The sequence below is a fragment of the Egretta garzetta genome, unplaced genomic scaffold, assembly GCF_000687185.1.
Source record: "Egretta garzetta isolate BGI_Z169 unplaced genomic scaffold, ASM68718v1 scaffold516, whole genome shotgun sequence".
NCBI classification, from domain to species: Eukaryota; Metazoa; Chordata; class Aves; order Pelecaniformes; family Ardeidae; genus Egretta; species Egretta garzetta.
In genome coordinates, this window is record NW_009259983.1 from 759,723 (window position 1) to 781,643 (window position 21,921).

The 21,921-nt window shown below is 47.4% G+C and overlaps 1 protein-coding gene across 1 annotated transcript in view; it reads left to right on the forward strand.

The window, feature by feature from the left end:
- Positions 1-21,516, forward strand: part of ILDR2 (immunoglobulin like domain containing receptor 2) — a 28,752-nt gene extending 7,236 nt beyond the window's left edge. Inside the window, exons 4-9 of the mRNA XM_035895979.1 lie at positions 8,955-9,101; positions 9,848-10,024; positions 15,218-15,334; positions 17,068-17,278; positions 18,195-18,885; positions 19,729-21,516. Coding sequence (XP_035751872.1) covers positions 8,955-9,101; positions 9,848-10,024; positions 15,218-15,334; positions 17,068-17,278; positions 18,195-18,885; positions 19,729-19,764 — 1,379 coding nt within the window. The 3' untranslated portion in view covers positions 19,765-21,516. The remainder of the gene's footprint in view (positions 1-8,954; positions 9,102-9,847; positions 10,025-15,217; positions 15,335-17,067; positions 17,279-18,194; positions 18,886-19,728) is intronic.
- The last annotated feature ends 405 nt before the right edge of the window (positions 21,517-21,921 follow it).

The following is a 21,921-nucleotide window of genomic DNA, read 5'->3' on the forward strand; positions in this document are numbered from 1 at the left end:
ATCCAAGAAAGGCATTGATGCCAGGAAGGCCGCTGGTGTCCTCCCATCCCCAAAGTGCTCGTCCTGTCTTCATTAGGTGCTGCTGCCCTGCCCTGGACCACTATGCTGCCACCTTTGTATTCTGGGTCCAATCCCCCTTGTCCTAGCTGGGGCTGCACCTAGTTATTTATTTCACGCCATTTAGAAGTGCTACTTGTTGCCAAGGTTTTTTTACCCCTCTCTTCCTCCTTATTTGCCAGCGACAGCCACACGCTGCTCACAAAGGAGACTGGCGTGATTAAAAGACCTCCGTTACTAAGGGAGCCATGGCAACAGCCTCCTTGGAGGTCTTTGTTGCCTGCTAAAACTTTGATCTCCAAGAAGGGCTGCTGCCGTTTCTCCCTCCAATTGAAGAGAAGGACGGGAAGAAAGGATAAAGTTTACACCGAGCAGAAGGAGCACGGAGGAACTTACTGCAGAGCCATACTCTCCCAGTAAATCTCACAGCAGCTTCTGTGGAAGAGTATCTGATTTAAAAGGGCCACGCTTCCCCTCCTGTCCTTTCCAGTCTCCTCTCAGGCCAGTGTCCTGTGCCAGGGGCCTCTTGCTGTGGCGTGGCTTGGCAAATTTTTCCACCACGGAGGAAGAAATAGTTCCCTCTTGTAGCTGCTGCCTCCCGCGGTCCCACTGCTGCAGGTAGGGCTGCAGAGGCAGCCCCCAACAGGGAAACCAATTCAACAGTTATTCCCATATTTACCCAATATTTATCACATTTATGCAATTGCCAGTATTTACCATGTTCCTGTATTTACCCAGTTGCCATGTTCCTCACTGCACCTGCTTTATTCATGTCATAATTTCTTTTCAGCTGCACCACTTACCCTAATTATTTTTGTGTCTCTTCTCTGCAGACTCTGCTAATAGTCTGCCTGACTCCAGGTCCTCCCTGATCTGCTGCTGTTTGCTCTCCCGCTGTCACCCACCCTCCTCCTGCCTATTAACTCCTGTCCTCGCTCGCTTCTTCTGTGTCTCTGCACCTTCTGGACCCACTCTGCACCCCCTCAGCTTTTCCTTCTCCCATTCCTCCTCCCTGCCCTCTCCGTCTGCGCTCTGCTGGTGCAGGCTGGGGGGCTTGCAGGCTCCCTTGCACTTTGAGGCTGGCTGGGGCCCAGGGTGCGCAGGGTGCCCGGTGAGAGGCTGCTGTGGGTGAGTAAAGCCCTGCGGCAGCGCAGTGGGAATAGAGACAGGAGCGTGTCCCAGATCTGTGCTGGAACAAGGACGAGCTCCTAGCTCCCACAGCACCCCGGGACAGCCCTGGTAAATGAGGCCATCATCTATTCCCTTTTTTCTCCGGGGGTGTCTGCTGCGGCTCGGTGGTGAGAGCTCGCACAGAGGACACGTGGCCCTTGCAGGGGGGCAGAGCTGTGACTGGGCGGCTGCGCCCAGCCATGTCTCGGAGTGCCTGCGGTCCTCTTTCTCAGGCGGGCAGCGCAGAGGTGGTGCGGCCAGATGGTCTCTTGCCCGGACGATTGACTAAATTCTTTTTTTCCCACCAATTCCTTTGTAGCCCCAGCCCTTCACCTGCAAGTTTCCTTAAAAAAAAAAAAAAAAAAAAAGGAGAGGAGAGAAGTGAGGTGAGCTTAATGTCCACAGAAGGAGCCGCCTGGGCACAGAGAGCCAGGAGGTTGGTGGCCATGATTGCCAAGGCCTCCTCCTGGCTAGTGTTTCAGCCGCAGGTCCAGAAGGAGGCCTTGCTCGCTGAAACCCTCTGCCCTGGCTTTGGACACCGTGCTGGCCCAGCCTCCCCTTTGCCAGCTACTGCCTGGCTTTGGGACATGCCCCTGCCTGGGCCGGGGCAGTGGCCGGGAGCCTCCCGTCACCATGGCAACCGCGAGGCTTCACCCTCGAAGGGGGAAGCACACAGTGGGGGGAAGGGTTATCAGTGAATTAATTTGGCCCAGGACAGGGAGGGGGGAGATCTGGGGTGCCTTAGAAGCTGATGGGGGCACGGCAGGCCAGAGGCGGGCTTTGTGCTTGCTGGCTGTCAGCTGGGCTATTCAAGGCGGCAGAGTTCAGGCTGAGCCCTGGTGGGGTTCGCTGCTGCTTTGGGCCCTCGTGGGCTTTGTGCATCCCCTGCCAACTGGCTCTGGGGCCCCCAGGGCTGTGTGAACCCCACTGGCAGGGCAGGGGGAGCAAATTCCCCAAGCAGATACTCATTGGAGCTGAATGAGGCTGCACAAGCAAGGAAGCACCTGACTGCTCATAAGTAGCACAGAGGAACAACTTCGGCTGTCACTGTAACGAGTTACCAAGTTCTCAAGCACTGTTATTTTTGAGGGATGCTTCTTCCCCCTTGAACATGTGGTTCCCCCTGGGGATGAGGAGGCACCATAAGACCCAGCCCTAGCAGGGATCAAGGCTCTTCGGATAGGTTCTAAATAAACTAGGCACCTATTTAGACTTGTGAGATGGAGCTTCTGCTCTTTATAGGTGTCACTTCCTTACCTCTGGTGCCATAAATCCCAGCCCTAAATTAGGTGTATACTTCCAGCTATTTGTCAATGGGCGTCTGCTCTCAGACCAGGGCTGCACATGAGCTCATGCAGAGGTAAAAACGCATGGGAGGCAAACTGCATGCCCGTGTTTGCCTGTATGTTCTGCGTGCATGTGGTTCACATGTACATTGTTCACATGCACACACATACAGACCTATGGAAGAATTGCATATTTTTTTGTCCGTGCTGGGAAAATAAAGAATATATTTAATACCCATGTGGAACATAATGTAAATCTAGCATACTGCGACACAAGGCATACATTTGTTACATCTGTTTGGAGCCCACTTGTTGGCACCCAAAACTTAAGCCACACATATGTTGTATACGTGCCTGTATCTTGTGAGCAGAAAGCATACATGAGCACTTTCCCATAACAAGCTAGCTGTGAGCAGTTTGGACACTTGATCCCTCCAGAAAATAGACTGTAAAGAATGTCACGAAACTCTTTGTCTATGTAGATGAAAATGTTGCAGTAGACTGATGCCAAGAGTCCTCCTTCAAAGTAGTAAATTATCTGAAGGATCAGCATTGTATCTTTTGCTAAGGCTTCAGGAGCACCTCATCATGATGGCGTTACTGTGAATACTAGACAGCTTTGATGAGTTGCAATTCATTGCGAAGTACTGCCTGCATTCAGAGTATGTTTATTATGGCTCCAGCAGGCATCCTTGTGGATTTTCGATCTCTACAGAACTTCTGCTGAAGCACTGAGAAAAAACGGACAGTGGGAATTTGATTATAACATGCTTCAAGGACAGACTAGAGGCCAAGGAACTTGGGATCCAGTTCATCATTGTCTCTGTGTGCTGCTTAGTGCAGGACCTGAAGGGCATGTGGGGAGGTTAAAGGTAGCTTTCTACCACTTTTGCACTGGCTTAACCTTAGCTGCTTCTGCTATGTTACATCTACAATGTATGTCTCTCTTCAGAGTGCAGCTCTCCTACCTTATGCATGTCTTTAAAAAACCTAGCATGATCCTGGTGGTGTGTAAAAGAGTTCACAGCACAGCTGCACATAAGGCTGTACTGCCAATGCACAGGTGTGTGTAAATTATAGCTGAACACCGTGCAGCATGTTTGCTGTGTATTAGAAATATCCCAGACATTCAGTGCCAAAACAGATAGGGATCAAGCTGCCTTTGGGCTTGGATTTTGTTCATATTCAGTTATAAATTAGAAGTTGACTTGCCTTTTTTTTTTTTTCCCTTTTCCTTTTGCAAAGCGATTCCACAAATTTCCACACAAATCCTTCCCTGGTTGGTTTGCTTCACTTGAGAGTTGGCCTTATATCACACAATCTCACCAAGTTGCTCGTGCATCTTGAAATAAGTAGCACGTACTCACTTCAAGACTTCTCTCCTGGAGCTGTCTCTGCAGTTGCAGAGCCCCACATGGAGAGCACCACCCACGGGTGTTGGATGCATGCGGCTGACTTGTCAAGGGCCTTGGGTTAAAGATGTTTCACATCCATTCAAACTAAATCAGTACATTTCTAAAGTAAATTAAATCCTTCTGTTTGAAGGCTGTCATGCATTTCCAGGAGCTTTTTGCATGTGTAGAGCATAACTCCAGAAAGATGGCACCGTGTAAACACGCTAAGGGGACCTCCCTCTTCTTGTCATTTTGTGCCTAGATCGAAGAAGCTCTGTTCCAGATTCTTTCCCCCCAGCTCTGCTGATAAAGATAAAATGCAAGGACACAGAAATGGCAGAAGTGCAGAGGCAGACACCAGGCATCAAGCAGGATGACATCTATGGTTGATAGGAGTTCACTTAACAGAGTGCAAGTGGGCTGATGAGGAAGGGGACTGGAGGCTAAGGCAGGGGCTGGGGAGTGTGTTTTTCTTGCAGTAACCTCTCTCCTTGTTCTCCTCCTTCTGTCTCTTCTAGGCAGGACAGGGCTGCTTGCTGATCTCTTGCCCAGTTTTGCTGTGGAGATTATGCCAGGTATTCAGTCATTTCACCCTTCAACCACCCAGTCCTCTGTCATCTTGTCTGTTTATCCTTCTACAGCATCTTTATGTGTACACCAGTACGTTTCACTTTTACGTGTGTTTTATCTGGGGATAAAAAGGGAAAAACTTCTTGCTTACTGGGAAAGTGTGTTGGGTTGAGATCTGAGAGAGCTGATGCTGGGACTTGGGGGAGGAATGGCCATGGTGGGAGCCAACATATAGAGATGGTTGATGTCGTGCCAGGATCAGTGTGAGAGCAGAAATGCCAGGGCAGGTTTTATGTCAAGCTCTCTTTTCTTCCCCCTGCTAGCACGAAGGTAACACCGCTCCAGCCTGCGAGACCTCGGCAGCCTTGTGTGCCCGTATGGCTTTGTACATCAGCTGCTCTTGTGCAGTAGTAACTTCCGCATCCCCAACCCTATCCTGTGGGTACCATTATAGCCATCACCACAGATGGTAGCACAGGAGGTGCAAGAAATAGAGCACTGGTTAGCAACCTATCGGTGGCACAGCCCTTCTTGTGCTGAATGGTCAGGGCATTATCTAGGTAACACCAGGTGGTTGGACCAGACATGAAAGCTCTCTGCCCATGATAAATCCCTCACTAGCCAAACTAATGAGAGCTACCGGTTCTGGCACTCCTTGCAGAGGAAACAGAGACTGTACAACAGATTGTCCTTGAAAGGGAAAAGCTGTGAGAACATTTAGCCCTTGAGTCATCTGATCATCCCCTGACAGTGCCCAAGGAGTGCTTCTTTCACACGTTTGTGCAAAAACGCAACTTCACATAAATGTGTGAAGCTATTTTCAAGTTTGTCCCAGAGATGCAAACGGAGAGAAGGCAGACACTCCCCCGCCTCTGGTGTAACCCAGAGCTCCCTGGAAGTTCAGCATGGCAGGAGAGGGTTTGGTCTTTTCAGCATTGACAGAAGTTGATTCTCTGTTGCCTAACGCTTTTCCTCCCGCCCCCCCCCATTTACAATTTTATTGAATGGGTATAAAATTCTTGTGTGTTGGCCAGGTAGCTTTCTGGTACCCTCACTGCATGGGTATAAACAAGAAAATGTAAAAGGCAGCGGCAAACTACATTTCAGCTGTTAGCACTGCCTGTTGCCTGAATAAACAAAAGCAGATGCTCCTGCAAGCACAAGCCAGTAGTTTCCAGACAGCGAGGACACATAGCATTTCAGCTTGGTAGTCGTTTGAATCTCAGGGTTACACAGTTGTATCTGGAAGGGCTGTGACAGAAGATAACAGTTATACTGGAAGAAGGATTAGGGAATCGCAGGTAAAAGTCGTTGAATCCCAGTTTTGTGCATAAACGAGGAGCCAGCAGACTCTTTTGCTGTTTTCTTAACCTCATCAGAGAAGCAAATGGTCTAACTTCCTGTGAAGTAAAATCCTTTGTGATTCATAGGTCCCTGTGACTGGGACACTGATTTCAAACATCCACTCCTGGTGCTGAGTGAGTATCTTGCAATATGCAATATACATACTAACCTGATCTCCTTTTATACTCCTAGAGCGTTTTCAGAAAGACCACAATACACTTAAAATGGACTTGCTGTTTGGTTTTTTCCTCTGCCAGGCTTTTATCCTTTACGGAGTTTTTGTGAACTGTTCACTAATAGCTCTGGAGATCTGACACCTGAGCTTCATTGCATAGCTGTGGCTGGCCGCTTCTGTCATGCAATACTATTTCACCTCCTTCTCTGAATCAGTGAAGGTTACAGAGATCAAGATGAGAACATTGCAAAAGAAAAAGCCACAGAGATGCTGCCCTGCTCGGATTGGCATAGATCAGGAAGTACAGGACTGGAAAGGATAATCTGGCTCGCTATCTTGCTTGCTATCCCGAGCACCATGTAATTTCATCCTTTCCATAAACTTAGCAAGCTTAAGAGTAGTCTGGGTTTGGCCTTTCTCTCTCCCATTGGATGGCTTTCTTTGATGTGCATCTTCTAGCTTCCATCTGCATTACTCATAGCCTGTTTATGCCCATTTATGTAAGACCTTTAACTATAATACCTGCTTTTCCTCCTAGCATTCATCCTCCTAGCATATTTACAGGCAGCAGCTACGTCTGCTCTCAGCCTTCTTTTTAATAGACTAGCACAGCAAGCTTCAGCTCTCCTGCTGGAAGGCTGGCTATTGAGTCCCTTCGTCCCCTCAAATCCCTGTTTTGCATCTGTTCTGACCCGAATTCAGCTTTTCTTGTACAAAGATGACCAGAGCTGTATAACATCAGCAACTTCAGATGAAGTTACATGGAGGCCTCGTATGATGGCATCAATATTTCCTTAACACTACTAGAAATTCCTCCTCTACCAGGCGTGGGATTACATTTGCCATTTTTGTGATTGTACTGCATAAGTAGTTACAGTTGTCCTATGATGGAATAGTATCCTGGATCATTTCTCTTGTTTTTCAGTTGTTTTCAACTAATGAAGTCCTGTTCAGAACAGAAATTGTTCTTAATCCTTGAACGTGTGACCTTGAAAGTATTGCTGCATACCTTGAAATTCAGCATATTGCCGCATTTCATGTTTCTTATTGTAGGCCCAAGGACAACTGGCTCTTTCTGTAACATATCCCAGTCTTCATCTTTAGTGACAATACTTCCCTACCTCTTATCCTCAAGATACATTAACACATTCTTAATTTCTGTGTAAAGGTCATTTGTAAATGAGATGGTTCCTAGAACCAGCACTTGAGGAGCTGCATCAGTAATCCTCTCTCAGCTCTTACTTTTCCATTCATGAGTGCTTCCCTCCAGCCATTTCCTTATTCATTAGCTGAATTTTTCTCAGCGTATAGTAACTTCACCAAAAAAAATTATTCCACAAGGACCAAAATTATCTGCAAATTTAAATGAAATTCATCTGTTTCAGCCAAAAAAGAAGTAAAATATTCAAAAAATATAAAACATTTTACTTGACACTTCTGAAGTGAAGTGTTTTGATTTGTAAATGCCAGATCTTTCGCTGACGTTTTTTTAAAGGAAATTTTAAGTTCTAGATTAAAAATGACATTAAAAAAGGGGAATTGTTGGTAGAAGAGTTAGGGAAAACTCAAAAAAAGCAAAGAATGTTACTTTTGTTCAAACAGAATGCTGTGGATGAATTATTCTTATTTTTGCATTTTATTAAGAACTGGAAAAAACTTATGTTTTGATCGAAGCCGAACATTTTTCCTTGACTTTTCAGCCTGGTGATGCAGGTGAGAGGCGTACTGTTTTTCCAGTGTGATTCTGTACTCACATTGCAATCCTTGTATCAGTACTTCTTCATCTTAAATAATAATGCTCCAGGAGACACCTTAGTCAACGCTGGACTTCTGTCTGGAAACAGTGGTCTACTGCTAGTTCTTTCTTTGCTTTCTTAACATTTTTCCAAGGTGGCTGAATAACCACCTAGGTACACCTAGAGTCTTTCCCACAGATTTTCCCTCACCTGTGGTTTGACTTTTAGATAAGTTGGTGCATCTCTCTGACATAAAACCAACTCCAGGCCTCCTGTACATTCAAGTCTTGAAATTTCTTGGTCCAGATGGGTTCACTGACCATTCCCTTGATCTGGGGAATTGCCATGTGGTGGTAAGTGCAGCCCTGTGCATGCAGTCCCCTGCAAAGCACAGGGTGGCCAGATGCTGAGCTGGGAGCTGCCCCGGCACAGACCGGGCACCTGCTCCCTCCACTGCTGCTGCCATTGCAGATTTCCCAGCAGCAAAGTTTGAGAAACCTTTTCTCACTCCCCTTCCCGTTCAGACCCCATCCTGTTTTTTGTGGACCAGCTCTTCTATGCCTTCACTTGTAGGGTGTTTTTCAGCCGTTCCCTTTCGAGGCCTGGCAGACATCGTCTGAGGCTTCAGCGGGGGGAAAAAAAGAAAAAAAAAGTGGTTGTTAGGTTTCCTGGCTGGCTGCAGTGCCTGAATAGGATGTTCGTTCGGCACATTCAAAAGAATAATTGCATGCGTGGGCCTAGTTGCGAAGGGGCAGGCCTGGCTCATTTACTGGGCTATTTATAGCATGCTTTTCACCATCGTTTGTCCCATTAAAACTAGAATGTGGGTAGGGAACAAACACACAAGGAGGGCATGAACATGGCTGGGAAGAATGAGTCTTTCATGAGATCCAAATGCTAATGGGGAACATCCTGTGGCGCTCGTACAGGTCTGCCGTGGGGCAAAGGGTTTCTGTGCTGGGGAACCAGAACTTCTGTCTCTCAGCCAGCCAGAGACATCGCAGGAAGGGACCACATTTCTGTTGCTCCATTTCTCACTGTCTTGTGCCATTTCTGCTTCAACACAGCAGGGGACGTAGCCCTAGACGAGCAGGAAGTCCACTTCTATTATTCACATATCTATTTTGCCCCTCTGCTCTCCCCTGGGAGGATGATGCTGACATTCCCTTCCACAGCAATGTGCAATCCTGTAAGTATCTCTCTTTCTCCCCTTGTTTTCTAGAGTGGGTCTTCGTGGGCCTTGTGATCCTGGGGGCGTTCCTCTTCTTCCTCCTGGTGGGGATCTGCTGGTGCCAGTGCTGCCCACACAGCTGCTGCTGTTATGTCCGCTGCCCATGCTGTCCTGAGTCCTGCTGCTGTCCACGGGCACGTGAGTGACCCTGTCCAAGCCTGGTGCAAATCTTCTCCTGCCTTACTGCTGGCAGAACAGGAGAAGAGTATGCTAATGTTGCTTCCTTTGCCCTGAGCACTTCTCTTGACTTCAAGAAATAGTTCTTAGGGAGTGAAGCATCTGACCTATTGCTCAATGGTTGAGTGCTCAAAGTTAATTACATATGTAATTCCTGGAGCCCTCCCTGCCTTGGCAGCTGTGCCTGCTTCTCCAAAGTGTCATGCTCCCCTTCCAAAGTTGTTGTTGTGTCGGTGAATGTTGTGGGTCAGAGCTAAGAGCGTCCTGGGAGGTTTCTTCCTGGCAATGCAAAGCAGCTGCCCTCTACAACAGTGCAAAGTCCTTGCAACCCAGCAAGGTTCCTGGTCAGGCTCAGGCAGATCTGTCAAGTTTCATGAGCCTCATCCCTGCTGCTTGAGTCATCAGTTGTTTTTAAAGCTGAACTGCCACTAAATCATGGCAGCGGTAATGCCAGCTATAACGCCCTGAATGTCTTCCAGTTGATGGGCATCTTGCAGTGCTCATCTAGCCTGCCATGTGCATTTTTTAAACTCCCCTCAGTGCCCTTTGAGGCTTAGAGAAATTCAGGTTGGTCCTTGTCATGTCATTTGTCCAGTTGTCTCCTGCTGGGTTGTCACCTATGTTGGTGATGTGCAGTTTTTGGCCACGTGCCATGTGGGTCTGTGGGAGGCTGGTGTGATGCTGACTGCTGTTCTTTTTCTTTTCAGTGTATGTAGCAGGCAAAGCAGCAAAAGCTGGGTACCCTCCTGCAGTCTCTTCCATGCCAGGTCCATACTATATCCCCAGTGTTCCTGTATCTGGTGTCCCGTCTCCTGCTGTGCTGATGGATAAGTCACACCCCCCTCCTTTAGCCCCAAGTGACTCCAGCGGAGGAAGCCAAAATGGTAATTTGCAGTGCCAGGCATAACATTTGGTTCTCTTACTAGGAGCAGGGCTGGGAAAGGGAGGAATGATTGTCACTGCTAGAGTGGTGTGAATAGAAGAAACACAGAGAAACTGCGTTTTAATCCTGGCTCTAACAAAGATATTTACGTCCCTTAGGGCCACATGGTCCAACTTTTCTAGTGCCATCAGCACAGTGTCAGGTTTGTGGGTGCTTAATTAGGTCAGCAGGGAATGGGAGGCCAAGTTCATGCCTGGGACCCCTCTCATTACTGCTGCAAACTTACTTGCAGAGGACAAAAGGATGAAGATGATTTCAGGGGAGCAGAGGCAGTGGCCATTTTCCCCTTAGAGCTGATGCCTTGCAAGCTGCTCTCTCTTGGTAAACTGTTCGTCCTACCCTCTGCAGGGTACTGCTTGCCCTCTGGCAGCAGCTGTTTTTGCTGCAGTGTGTTTTACTGTACCCATGGTGTTTTGGGCACGGGGACATGCTCCCTTGGCATTTCTGTCCAAGAGCATTTGGGGCTAGACCCCCTTCCCTACCTTACAGAAGTCAGTAGGTCACTTTTTTTGTTCAGCCTTTGCATTTGTGAAATGTGAGTGATAAAAGGCTTCTAACTAGAAAGGAGTTTGTGGATCAATGTCAGACATAGAGTAGCAGTATGATGACTCTGTCTTGGTGAGGGTCACTTCTCCTGCTGCAAAGGAAGCTGCCATCAATGAAAAAGAGGGTATCTATTTAGCCACATGCTAGCATTCCAGGATCAGAGTGGCTGTCTAAATTCAAACATGCTGCAGCAGAAGTGACTCTCACCAATGTAGAGTCGCCATACTGACACAGTATGTTTGCCATTGATCCAGCCACATGTCTGATTTCAAAGCACCACACTAATTATCAATTGTTAAATTAGCTCATGACAATGTGTTGATAAGATACTTCTGAAAAGGCAAGATCACATAGCACAATCAAATAATTAAGCTTTGTGGAACAACCCTACACATCCTTCCACTGCCCCAGTCAGTATATTAACCTTTCTGGAATTGCAAAAAGTATTTTCCTTCAACGGTCATACTTTTTTTTTTTCCCCCACTGAAATCAAAACAGAGCTCTGGAGTGGAGCATTTTGAAATAGGAAATAAATCAATCACTGATCCAAAGCAGAACGTATCCAATTCAGAAAGCTTTGTCAGAAAATGATGAACGACAGCCCAGTGCTTAATTTTTTTCTCCTGTGAAAAATGTCACTGCATGTAGAGCATGGTGTTGGCCATGGGAACTCCAGGGACTTTTTAAGAGTCAGATCACAGCCCCAGTCTTGTCCCTGCTGTACATTAGTAGCAGAGCACAAATGCAGAATGAAAATCTGTGGATGTGTTTGGTAACCAAATGGAATGGCTCTTAGCTTCCCATGTTCATTAGACAGAAAGGTGCATTTATTACATAATCCAAATCAGCTGGCTGGACTTAATCCCTCAACTCAGGACTTGACAGGAAATAACACATATTGCAAACCCCCCCATTATTACAGAGTTTTAATTGTTGTGGCAAGACAACAGAGGTTCTTAAGCTTTATTTTTAATTAATATTTTTTGCCATAATATGGACAAACCCTTAGTTTGGATCATGCACCAGTTGTTCAAAGTTCTTGAGCTGTGGAGCTAAGGAAGGGTGATACCCTGCATCCTCTTCCTTTTCTCTTAAAAGTCCTCCACAATGCCAGAATATCCCCTAATTACAGGCTGTAGAAGAGAAAACATTATGTGGCTGTCCCAAGTGACTTATTTGCTGGTTGGCCAGACAGCAAGCTAAACAAAACAGGTAATGGTTGAGTTTATAATAAAGGCCTTTTCTCAGAAGGAGCACTAATTATGGTCTCTTGTGTCCTCCATGCAGCCAGTGTAGGTCTGATCTGAAACTTGGTATCTTTGAGATTTCACCCTTTCTGTCAGGTTTATTTAAAAAAATGGGATCAGAAGTGCTGGGGGACAGAGACTGGAGGATTCTCTAGTGCTGGCTGCTAGGCTAAAAAGGACAGCCTTTGCCCGAGGTAGTTTCTGTGCTTATAAGACCCCTGTAAGGTAATCTAGTGAGCAAACTCAAGGAGTTTGCATGAGAATATTTAGAAAATTTGTCTAGGGTTACATAAAAGCCATGTGACAAAGCTCCACAGAAGCCAAGGAACTCCATCCTAAACTTAGGGCTGAACAGGGAAAAAAATAAACTTTCATCTCTCTCATTTAGAAGAGTGTTGGCAACACTTAAGTTAGGGTGTATACTCTGGCTATTTTAAATGCAGTGGTTACCTGGAGACTCTTGTTTAAATTCCTAAAACCATGCACACAGGGAAGCTTTTGATCCAAGATACGGACTGCAGACATTTAATATAAAAAGTGTATAAGGATGAGACATCATTTACTTCCTAACCACACTTGTCTGAAAAAAATAGTAGTGCTGTCCTTTCTGGGGAGGGAAACAGCTTACAGTTTTGGCTGGCTTGGTTCCACCCACAGAAGAATAAAAAAAGTGTCTAGTTAAACACAAATTAAACATTAGAAATTTATGAACTGTTCAAGAGAAGAAAATAGGGTCTAACAGGGAAGAATGTTCCATTCCCTTTGATTTCAGTGAATGGTTCTGGACAAGTGGTTAACATGTCTGCATCTTTATTCCCTTATAATTAAGATGGGCCTAAAAATATTCAGACCTTATTAAAGGGTTATGGCAATTTACAGATGAAGAAGGGTGTGAGGAGGAAGCAATAATATCTTCAGTTCTCACACAAAGGAATAATAAAGAGATTTAATAAGTTGAACATTCAATATCATTGCAAGAAGTATTTAATAAATAAATGTAGAGACAAAATACGCTTCATCTATAATGGAAAATACATTTTATGAGCTGCTCACGGTCATCTTTGCAGATTTAAATCCAAAGTTAATTTCTAGATGCTTGCAGAATTAACCAAGAAATTCATTTGCCTTTTGATACACAGCTGCAATACCAAGTTGAGCATGAAGCTAGCATGAAGCCTAGCTAATTCTCCATCAGTTCCAGGAGCTATAGATGTTGCCCAAATAGATATTTGGCACAGCCTCAGCGTGAGTAGTGGCTCTGGGGAGACAGTCTGGAAGCTGCCTGTTCAAGTTCCCCAAAGGTTATTAGTAGGTCAGAGTCATTTCCAGCTGATGGTTGTTTGCTGGCCTGTGTATAAATGAGGTGGCAGCTTAGCTGAGCTCCTAGTAGGCACATTAGAAGAAAGAATAAAGAATAGTGAGAGGCCTTTCTCCTGGCAAGGTAGCAGGTGGAGGTCAGCCATGAGGGTGAGGTGGAGAACTTGCCTTGCTGTTGCTCGTGCAGTGCAGCAGGAGTCATCATTTCTGAGGGCAGTCAGTGCAGCCCCTCTTCTTAGCAGCAACCTCACTTCAAGAAACATGATGGTTTTCCACTTTGGAAGGCAGAGGCAGGGTTCCTTGTCTTCTGTAAATCACTGTGTGCATTTGCAGTCATTGTGCACACATTCGTGGGGATAATACAACACAGTGAAACTCCAGACTGCTGTCAGCAAAGCTATCTGAAGACACATTGAAATCGGCCCTGATAGACCCATACAATGTTTTCACATCTAATACCTTTCCCAAGTACAGATACACAAGGTAATATTTCAGGATGTAGTTACTTGCCTTACATGTGCACAGTCAAAACCCACAGTAAAGCACTTTCCTCCTGAAGCAATTTGCGGGACTATTACAGGAATCATTCTACCCATTTCTATGGCACAGCCGTTGCTGAAGCAGAGCATGGTTATTTAGTAGCGCACAGCAGTTTAGGACAGAAGGTGCCTAAGAATACCTCTGCCAAGTCCTTGTTCAGCCCACACAGTGCATACTATGCAACGTACTACCAAACCCATATGTTAGTACCTTGGTGTATCAGGGTGTGGGATAAAACAGAAAGAACAGGTTGGCTGAAAACCACCGTGCAAGTGTTTAAATAGTGCCACAAGAGTAGCACTCGTGCAACACTGCAGTATTCACACAAGGGAACGTAGTGACCCCATGCAAGGCAGACAGGTTCCATTTTGTAGTGTTAAGTGAACTGTCCTCGCAACAGTTCTCTAATGAGGCTGAATTTGAAGGTGGTGGTCCTCTTCTGTACTGAGACCTGTGTTTCTGTCAATCTTGAAATAGCACCAGACTGAGACCTTTCTTAAATAATCTGCTATAAAAGCCTGATTTTCTTCAAAGTCCTGACAGGTGGAGTTCTCTGCTTGCTGACTATAGCTGCCTTGAGGTATTCAGGCTCTTTGTAGGGTTAGCAGGTAAAGTGTGCATGGAGCCAGCCTGCCAGAGTTAGAGCTGCTGTGGCTCCAAATGTGTAGGGGCTTTTTTTTCTACACACAGGAATGAGGGAAAGCCAAAAAAGCTGTCCAGACTTCCCTGCAAGTGGAGTAATCCCAGGAGTCAAGCATTTAATGTATGTCTAAGTCTCCTTTTCTGTAAAATAAAGCCTGTAATGAATGCTTGCGAGAGCAAGCAGTTTCACAGTTACCCAGTGACCTGATCAGCCCCATCACTGGATTCGGTATAAATCTCAAAGCGGTGTGATGTGCTTTGTGGGACTTGCTGTGTTTCCGTCTGTATTCTTTGGAGCTTCTCCTACCACATGCTCTTCAACCTGTGTGAGCAGAATTCATAGGGATGGGAGGGAGGAGTGGCCCTGCAGAGTGACAGCTCCCAAATGCTCTGCCACCTGCTTCCCCTGTAGGCTGGGAGCTTACGGCCCCTGCAGCATAGAGGAAGCCTGATCTTCTGGGACTGCTTCTCGCATACCATGACAAATCCTTTCTGTAGTGCTGAGGAAGGGGAAATGAAGTGCTGCTTTTCTCTCTGCCATCCTCTGTGGGAGGTGGAATCACTCTATGGCAGTGATACCACTTGATGCATTTGGTTGTACAGATTGGGCATTTCCAAACCATTTCTGCTGTTGCTGCAAACTTTATAAATGATACAGCTGCTCACAACTTCACATCCCATGTTAGACACAAATTTCTTCTGAAGCAAGGACTGACTCACTCTGTTTCGGAAGACACAGCCTACCTGCCTGCAGATGTGAGCTCAACTATAGGAGCAATATTGTCGGAAGGTCTACTTGGACTTAACTGTGTTTTCCTCTAATGCTTTTCTTTTCTCCCTAGCGGTGCGCAAAGGGTACAGGATCCAGACTGACAAGGAAAGGGACTCCATGAAGGTGCTGTACTATGTCGAGAAAGAACTGGCTCAGTTTGACCCAGCTAGGAGGATGCGAGAACGATGTGAGGAACAAGCATGGTTTGATTTTTTTTCCCCCCCCCTGAAAAAGACTGCAAATTCATAGTTAAAAGTTCACTGGCTTTGCCTTAGAGCCAGCCCTTAGGATATGATGTCCAGGATATGGTACTTGGGGCACATAAGGTCTAGATTTTGGGCATCTACAGTTACATTCTGATTCTAAAGATCTGCTGCTTACCTAATCATCCCTAATTAGAGCAAACAAAATGAGGGATACTCAAATGCTCATGAAAATTGTCCACTCAGATAATTAAACGTTTGGATCATCAACATCTGAAAACCCAAGCCCATACTCATGTCTTCTACAGCCTGTGGTGTAATAATAGCTGGGATATTGTCTTTTTCTATATGTCTTACAGTGTGGTGCCTGTAAATTCCCAGCATGGCAAAATAGGAGAGGGATAATTTTACTGAAAGCGTGTTTTGTGGACTGCAATGACCACAGTGTGGCTTGAAGAATGCAGAAAGGTAGTTTGGAGTGGCTGTTGCCCTGCAGGAGCAGGGACTACAAGAAAGATTGAAGAAACCAGGGGACTGTCAGATTTTGTGTCACTGGTCAAGATAAGATCAGAGGTGGTACACTCATTGGTACTGATGGCTTGGCAGTCAGACAACTGCAGGTCAAGGGGAGGAGGGTGGTGAATAGGGATGTGATGCAGACTCAGAACTGAGCTTCTGTGTGGAACTCCTCACTGTCTTCCGATAGCCTCTTGCAAGCTTTATTTCCCTAAATAAAGGCTGAGGTTGCACTTACTGTGTGTCAGAATACAAACCCAAGCGAGCATCTCTCCGTGATAGGAGGCAGATGTGCAGTGGCAGGACAGGGTGTGTGAATGAGGAGGGCTTGTAGTGCTGCTTATTGTCCTTCAGCTGTTGTGTGCAGGGGACAGCAGCAGGCTGGGGGCTCAGTTTCTACAGGCAGCATCCAAAGCTAACCCACATTAGGCACTGGTAGAGGCTCATTTAAAGCAGATGCATGAGATCCTGCAAATCAATGAAGGTAAGGGCTTTAGGGAATGTACAGATTAGGCATAACTAACAAATTATATATACTTCTAAAACAGTCATTGCTGAGCACACTGTCTTCTCCACCCACAGGATTTACTATAAAAAGACCTCTCCAGATTGGTATGTCAGGCCTCCAGATGTCAGTGTGCTTGACAGGGTAGAGACTGACAGTGATTCAGACAGTCTCTTACTTTTTTCTTAATCTTTTTTGAGGGGGTTGGTTTTGTTTTAGCTGGGCAAATCAGGCCAAATCCAGAGCCAGCCTGTCTCGCACCAGGAAAGGGGGAGGTGGCACAACTGCTATGATGTTCCCACCAAGCTCGGTGCCCACCTTGTGAGGGCAGAGAGCTCGCGTGTTACTGAAGCAGGGCTGAGGGGCGATTTCTCCATGAAGGCTGAACCCAGTTCTGATGCCATTTGCAGTACCCTTAGAATATCCCACCTGGCTGCCAGCTACCAGTTCAGAAGACCTGTAGGTCTGACAGCAGCTCTATGTCCAAACTGAGCCCCAGGAGTTGTGGGCAGGATCAGTCAAGGGTTTAGAGAAGGTTGGATTTTATTTTGTTTTTTTTCTAAAGGAGGGCAAGCTCAGATTCTTTCTGAAAAAGCTGCAGCAAGGCTCACCACAGCCTTCCTGTCCTCTTCTCCCCTCTCGCACATGCTATTGGGTGATGCCCATCTCATTTCTTTTCTGCAACCTCCCCTGCAGATAACAACACCATCTCTGAACTCAGCTCTTTGCATGAAGAGGATTTGAACTTCCGGCAGCCCTACCGCCAGGTGCGAAGGAAACCTCTGCCTCCTGCGGGGGACCTGGATGGTGATGCTGAATACTGGGCAGGAGTGATCGGCGGGGGCAGCACGTCAAGATCACAGGCTGTCTCCGATTACAGAGATGAGCGGGACAGTTTCCGGCACAGGTAAGGAGTGCCTTGTTGGGAGGCATCTATACCTGGAAAAGTAGTAAAGAAAGGAGAAGGGACAGGTGGACTAGCAGCTCTTCTCCATTTTCTGCTGCTCTGGTTCTGCTTAGTAGGGCAGAGGGGTTAAGAGAGAAACATGAAATCTGGAGATGTCATTAGATGAGGTCAGCATGAATCTGATTCCTGCAAGCCTGCTGAAGCCTACCCAGCTGGGCAAAGCTAGGTACTGGCCCCATTCCAGGTGGGATGTAAAAGTGAGATCAATAGGAAACCAAGCCACCCTTCCCCAAAGTGCTCTCTTGAGATTCGTACCTGATCCCTCCAGCACTTCCCAGTGCTGGTGCGCTTCATTAGGAGACACACCCTGGTGCTTTGGTGCAGCAAGACCTGTACTCCAGGCCTAAAGGACTAGCACTCCAGTGCCTAGAAGAGAGAGATCACATCCTTCCCTCACATACCAGCAGCCCAGGCTCCCAAAAGCAATGGCAGGGATTTCCTTCTCTCAGTACTGGGCTATTGTGCCAGCTCACTCCCTTTAAACCTGCTTCAAAATTGCCCTGCTGTGAGCTTCTTGGGTTTTCCCAGCAGGCCATAGATCTACAAGCTCTGGGGCCAAGGAGAAGTCAGTCCAGCCCTGCATACTGGAGGACAAGGGAGGTGCACTCTGGGGTTAATCTCTGGTAACATTAGGCATGTAGAGTCCAAGCTATCTGCACTAAGCTGCCTTTGCAGTCTGCAGAGAGGAGCGGGGATTTTGAGGATGTGATGCATCTCTTCCTGCAGAAAATGATGAAAACAGGTCAGATGGTTCATGCCCCCGGAGTGCCTGTTTCCCTCTGTTGTCTGTGAAGGTCACTGAGGGGATGAGTGCAGCTGAATCCTGCCCTCTAACACTACCTCTTCCCTCCTCCAGCCAGCAGAGATCCAAGTCCGAGATGTTGTCCCGTAAGAGTTTCTCTGTGGGAGTGCCGGCCGTCTCTATGGATGAGCTGGCAGCTTTCGCAGAGTCCTACAGCCAGCGGACCCGGCGGGCAGACAGCCAGGAAACTCGGCGTTTCGAGCGGTCAGAGTCGCACGGTGGCCGTGGCGGAGGGCTGCCCCACCAGGATAGCTCCATGGAGGAGTACTACACCAAGCGTAGCAGAGGGAACCGAGAGCCACTGACAGACTCGGATCGGGGCTGGTCATACAGCCCACCCCGGAGACGGGCCCATGAGGAGAAGCACCTGCCCAGGCTGGTGAGCCGGACGCCTGGAGGGAGCCAGAAATACGACCACTCCTACCTCAGCAGCGTCTTGGAGAGGAAATCCCGGAGCTACGATGAGAGTGGCGACCACAGTGAAACCCCCTCAAAGCTGAGCTCGCAGCCCAGCCAGAGAGGAGGGGGGACGTACTATGCCTGGTCACCACCCTCTACCTACAAAGCCGAGAAGTCGCAGCAGCAGCCACAACAGCCGCCACCACCACCTCAGCAGGAGGAAGAGGAGGACACCCTGCCCCCGTACAGCGAGAGGGAGCTGAGCCGAGGCCCATCCTACAGGGCCCGGGAGCAGGCCTACCTCAACGCCTCTGACAAGAAGAGGAAAAAGGACCCCAAGAAAACAGTGAGGCCATGTCCAGTGTTCCTGATCCAAATAGGCTGAGCGGGGAGCAGGGGTTACTAACCAGAGTTTAGGGGCAGGGGCGCTCTCCAGGGGGGTAGAGGCTGGAGTCTGAGCGTGGGGAACCCCAGATAAGGGGAGTCACTCCGGGAAGAGAGCAGTGACTGTGGGTGTAGGAGGCCAGAAAGGGAAATGGCTCCTACACGGGACTCCGTGATGGGAGGGAGAGATAGATGTGCCTGGGACTGGAGAGGTAAGGGAAGTTTTTGACATCTGTGGCCTGGTGATCCAAGGAAGTGGGGGTTTATCTGGGGTTTAGGAGTGTCATGGTAAGGAAGGGAACTTACCCAGGGCTTGCAGAAGTTACAGGCCATTGCTTTGGCCTTGATCCTTGTTAAGGAAGGGTTGAGGGGTTCTGTTCTGGACTGGGACAGGCTAGTAGCAAGGTATGGTGTAAGAGACCTCAGGTCTTTCTGGAAGGGGTGAGATGACAGACTCCTGTGGGTGCATGCCCATGGGCATGTGTATGGGCTATGGATGCCAAAGGCATTCTTCACACAGGACCCCAGCAAGTGCAAAACATCTTGCCACAGTCTAGTGAGGACTGATGAGTTTGTGGCTGTTGGGGAAGGGGAGCTGGCTGAAGTCTGTTCCATGGGTGAGACTTTGTCGCTAGAGCAGCTTGGCTGCTAGGCCTGAGCTTAAGTGGCATGTGTGAGAGAGAAAAGGGGGATGAGTCAACCAAGGCTGTTGCTGTTTGGTTGTGTCTCTGTCAAAGCTACATCTGTCTCTTTGTCCATTCCATGGGTGCTTTCCTGTTGACATTTCTCCTCTCTTTCCTCTCAGAACGATTTCCCAACGAGGATGTCCCTTGTGGTTTGAAGTTGTGGACGTGTCACGTTGATGGGCTGGATACTGTGAGGTGACTGTGGTGGAAAAGATACAGAGCAACAAGCGAGACAGGCCTCCGTGAACCTTCACAGCCACCAGCCATGGACTCTTTTGTTTTGATTGTTTGTTTCATCGGGGGAGCAGAGGCTTTTGTAAGAGACAGACTCCCATAAACAGCACTCTATCTCAGAGGCTCTGGGAGCCTGCCAGTAAAATGAGGCCAGGGCTCTCTTTGGCACCCTGCTTTCCAGTGCCATCCAGTCTGTGCTGGAAGGCAGCCACGTCCCTGCTGTCCCTGCAGCCCTCGACTACAAGCGAGACTGCCTTTGCGCCTCTTGCCCTGTCTGATGTGCAGAGAGAGGCCTGTGTGCCTACCTCTTGCTCTCTCTGTCTCCTCAGTTCTCTGATTGGATTACATATTGTCTCCATACTTAACTTAGCGCCTTTTCTGTACCATCCCCATGCTGGGAGGAGGCCTTGTTCTTACAGCTGCAGACTGCCTCCAGCTGATCGGGCCCTAAATCATGAAAGAAAATCTACATCCTTTCAGATACTATAGAAGAGGACTGATGAGGTGTTACTTTGGCAAGGGCTGAACAGAGAGAGAGAGAGAGACAATTACGGGCTGGTTTGTTCAATATATTTAGTTCTGTTCATTGTGTGATGAGAGTCACAGGTGAGATTGATGTATTATTTTGAAAGTGAATCAAAGTAGCTTTTATTGTGATGAGAGCATGATGTGTTTTTTTCCCCCGTCCCCAACTGTGATTTGTTTTGATACAGTTGCATTCACAGCTGAGCTGTGACCCAGTAGAGCTTCAAGCTAGAGTATCTACTCCACCATATCGTAAGCAGTGCTCTAGCCTTGCTGGCGCTCTGCTTCCAGTGCAACCAGACATCTCTGCCTAGGGGAAAGCCTCAGTTAGAGGGCAGCTGTAGATCTTCATTCTGTGCTACTGGTATTACTCCTTTCTGGTCATTATTCCCAGACATTGAAGAGAGAAGTAACGGCAATGAAAAAAGAATTAATGCTGTGGATGAACACAAGCTTTGAAAGTCACCTTTTTCACTTCCAACCATTTCATTCACTTCAATTGTGACATGGTTTTAGTGGCTGTTGTTTTAGGAACAGCTGAATTTAGAATTGAGTGCTTCACACCATCTGGAAGCCTGACATTCTGGTTTTCATAGGGTACAATGCAGTCATTTCTTTAATTTTTAGCTGCTAAAATCATAACGTGAAGGAAGGTGATGGGAACATTTTAAGGTCCAGCATCTTGAGCCCTATTACGCCTAGAAACAACTTAGTGCCCTGTTGTGTTATGGACATGGTCAGCGTCTGAAGTGCCATCTCTGTTGTTACTCTGGAAATCTGGGGAGCAGTCTGGCTCGGGTGCTCGCTCTGGCAATACTGTTTTGAACACGAGATTTATTAACATCATTGCAGTTCTCCATAAAAATGACAGATTCATTTCTGTATTACTCCTTTGCCATATTAGTTCACCAGGAATGGTCAGGGGAGAGGAAGGCTAATCTCCATAGATTTGATGACAGTGTAGTTTTTATGCTAAAAGGTGAATTGATGAAAGGGTAGCTTTCTTCTCCTCCCACACTCCTCTAGCGATGAATGTAGTTCTGGAAATCCCAGTCCTGGGTCTTTTTGGTCAGAGAAGAATTAGCCTGCAGGGCCATATGGTCATGGAGTCACAGAATGGTTTGGGTTAGAAGAGACCTTTAATGATCATCTAGTTCCCCCCCCACCTGCTGTGGACAGGGACACCTTCCACTAGATCAGGCTGCTCAAAGCCCCAGCCAGCCTGGCCTTGAACACTTCCAATGGTGGAGCATCCATTTTTAAAAATGGGTGTGATGTTTCCCTTTCTCCCGTCACTGCGGACTTCGCCTGACTGCCATGACTTTTCATAGAATCATAGAATCATAGAATCATAGAATGTTTAGGGTTGGAAGGGACCACTAGTGGTCATCTAGTCCAACCCCCCTGCAGTGAGCAGGGACACTGCTAACTAGATCAGATTGCTCAGAGCCCCATCCAACCTGGCCTTGAATGTTTCCAGGGATGGGGCCTCCACTACCTCTCTGGGCAACCTGTTCCAGTGTTTTACCACTCTCATTGTCTCAAATTTCTTC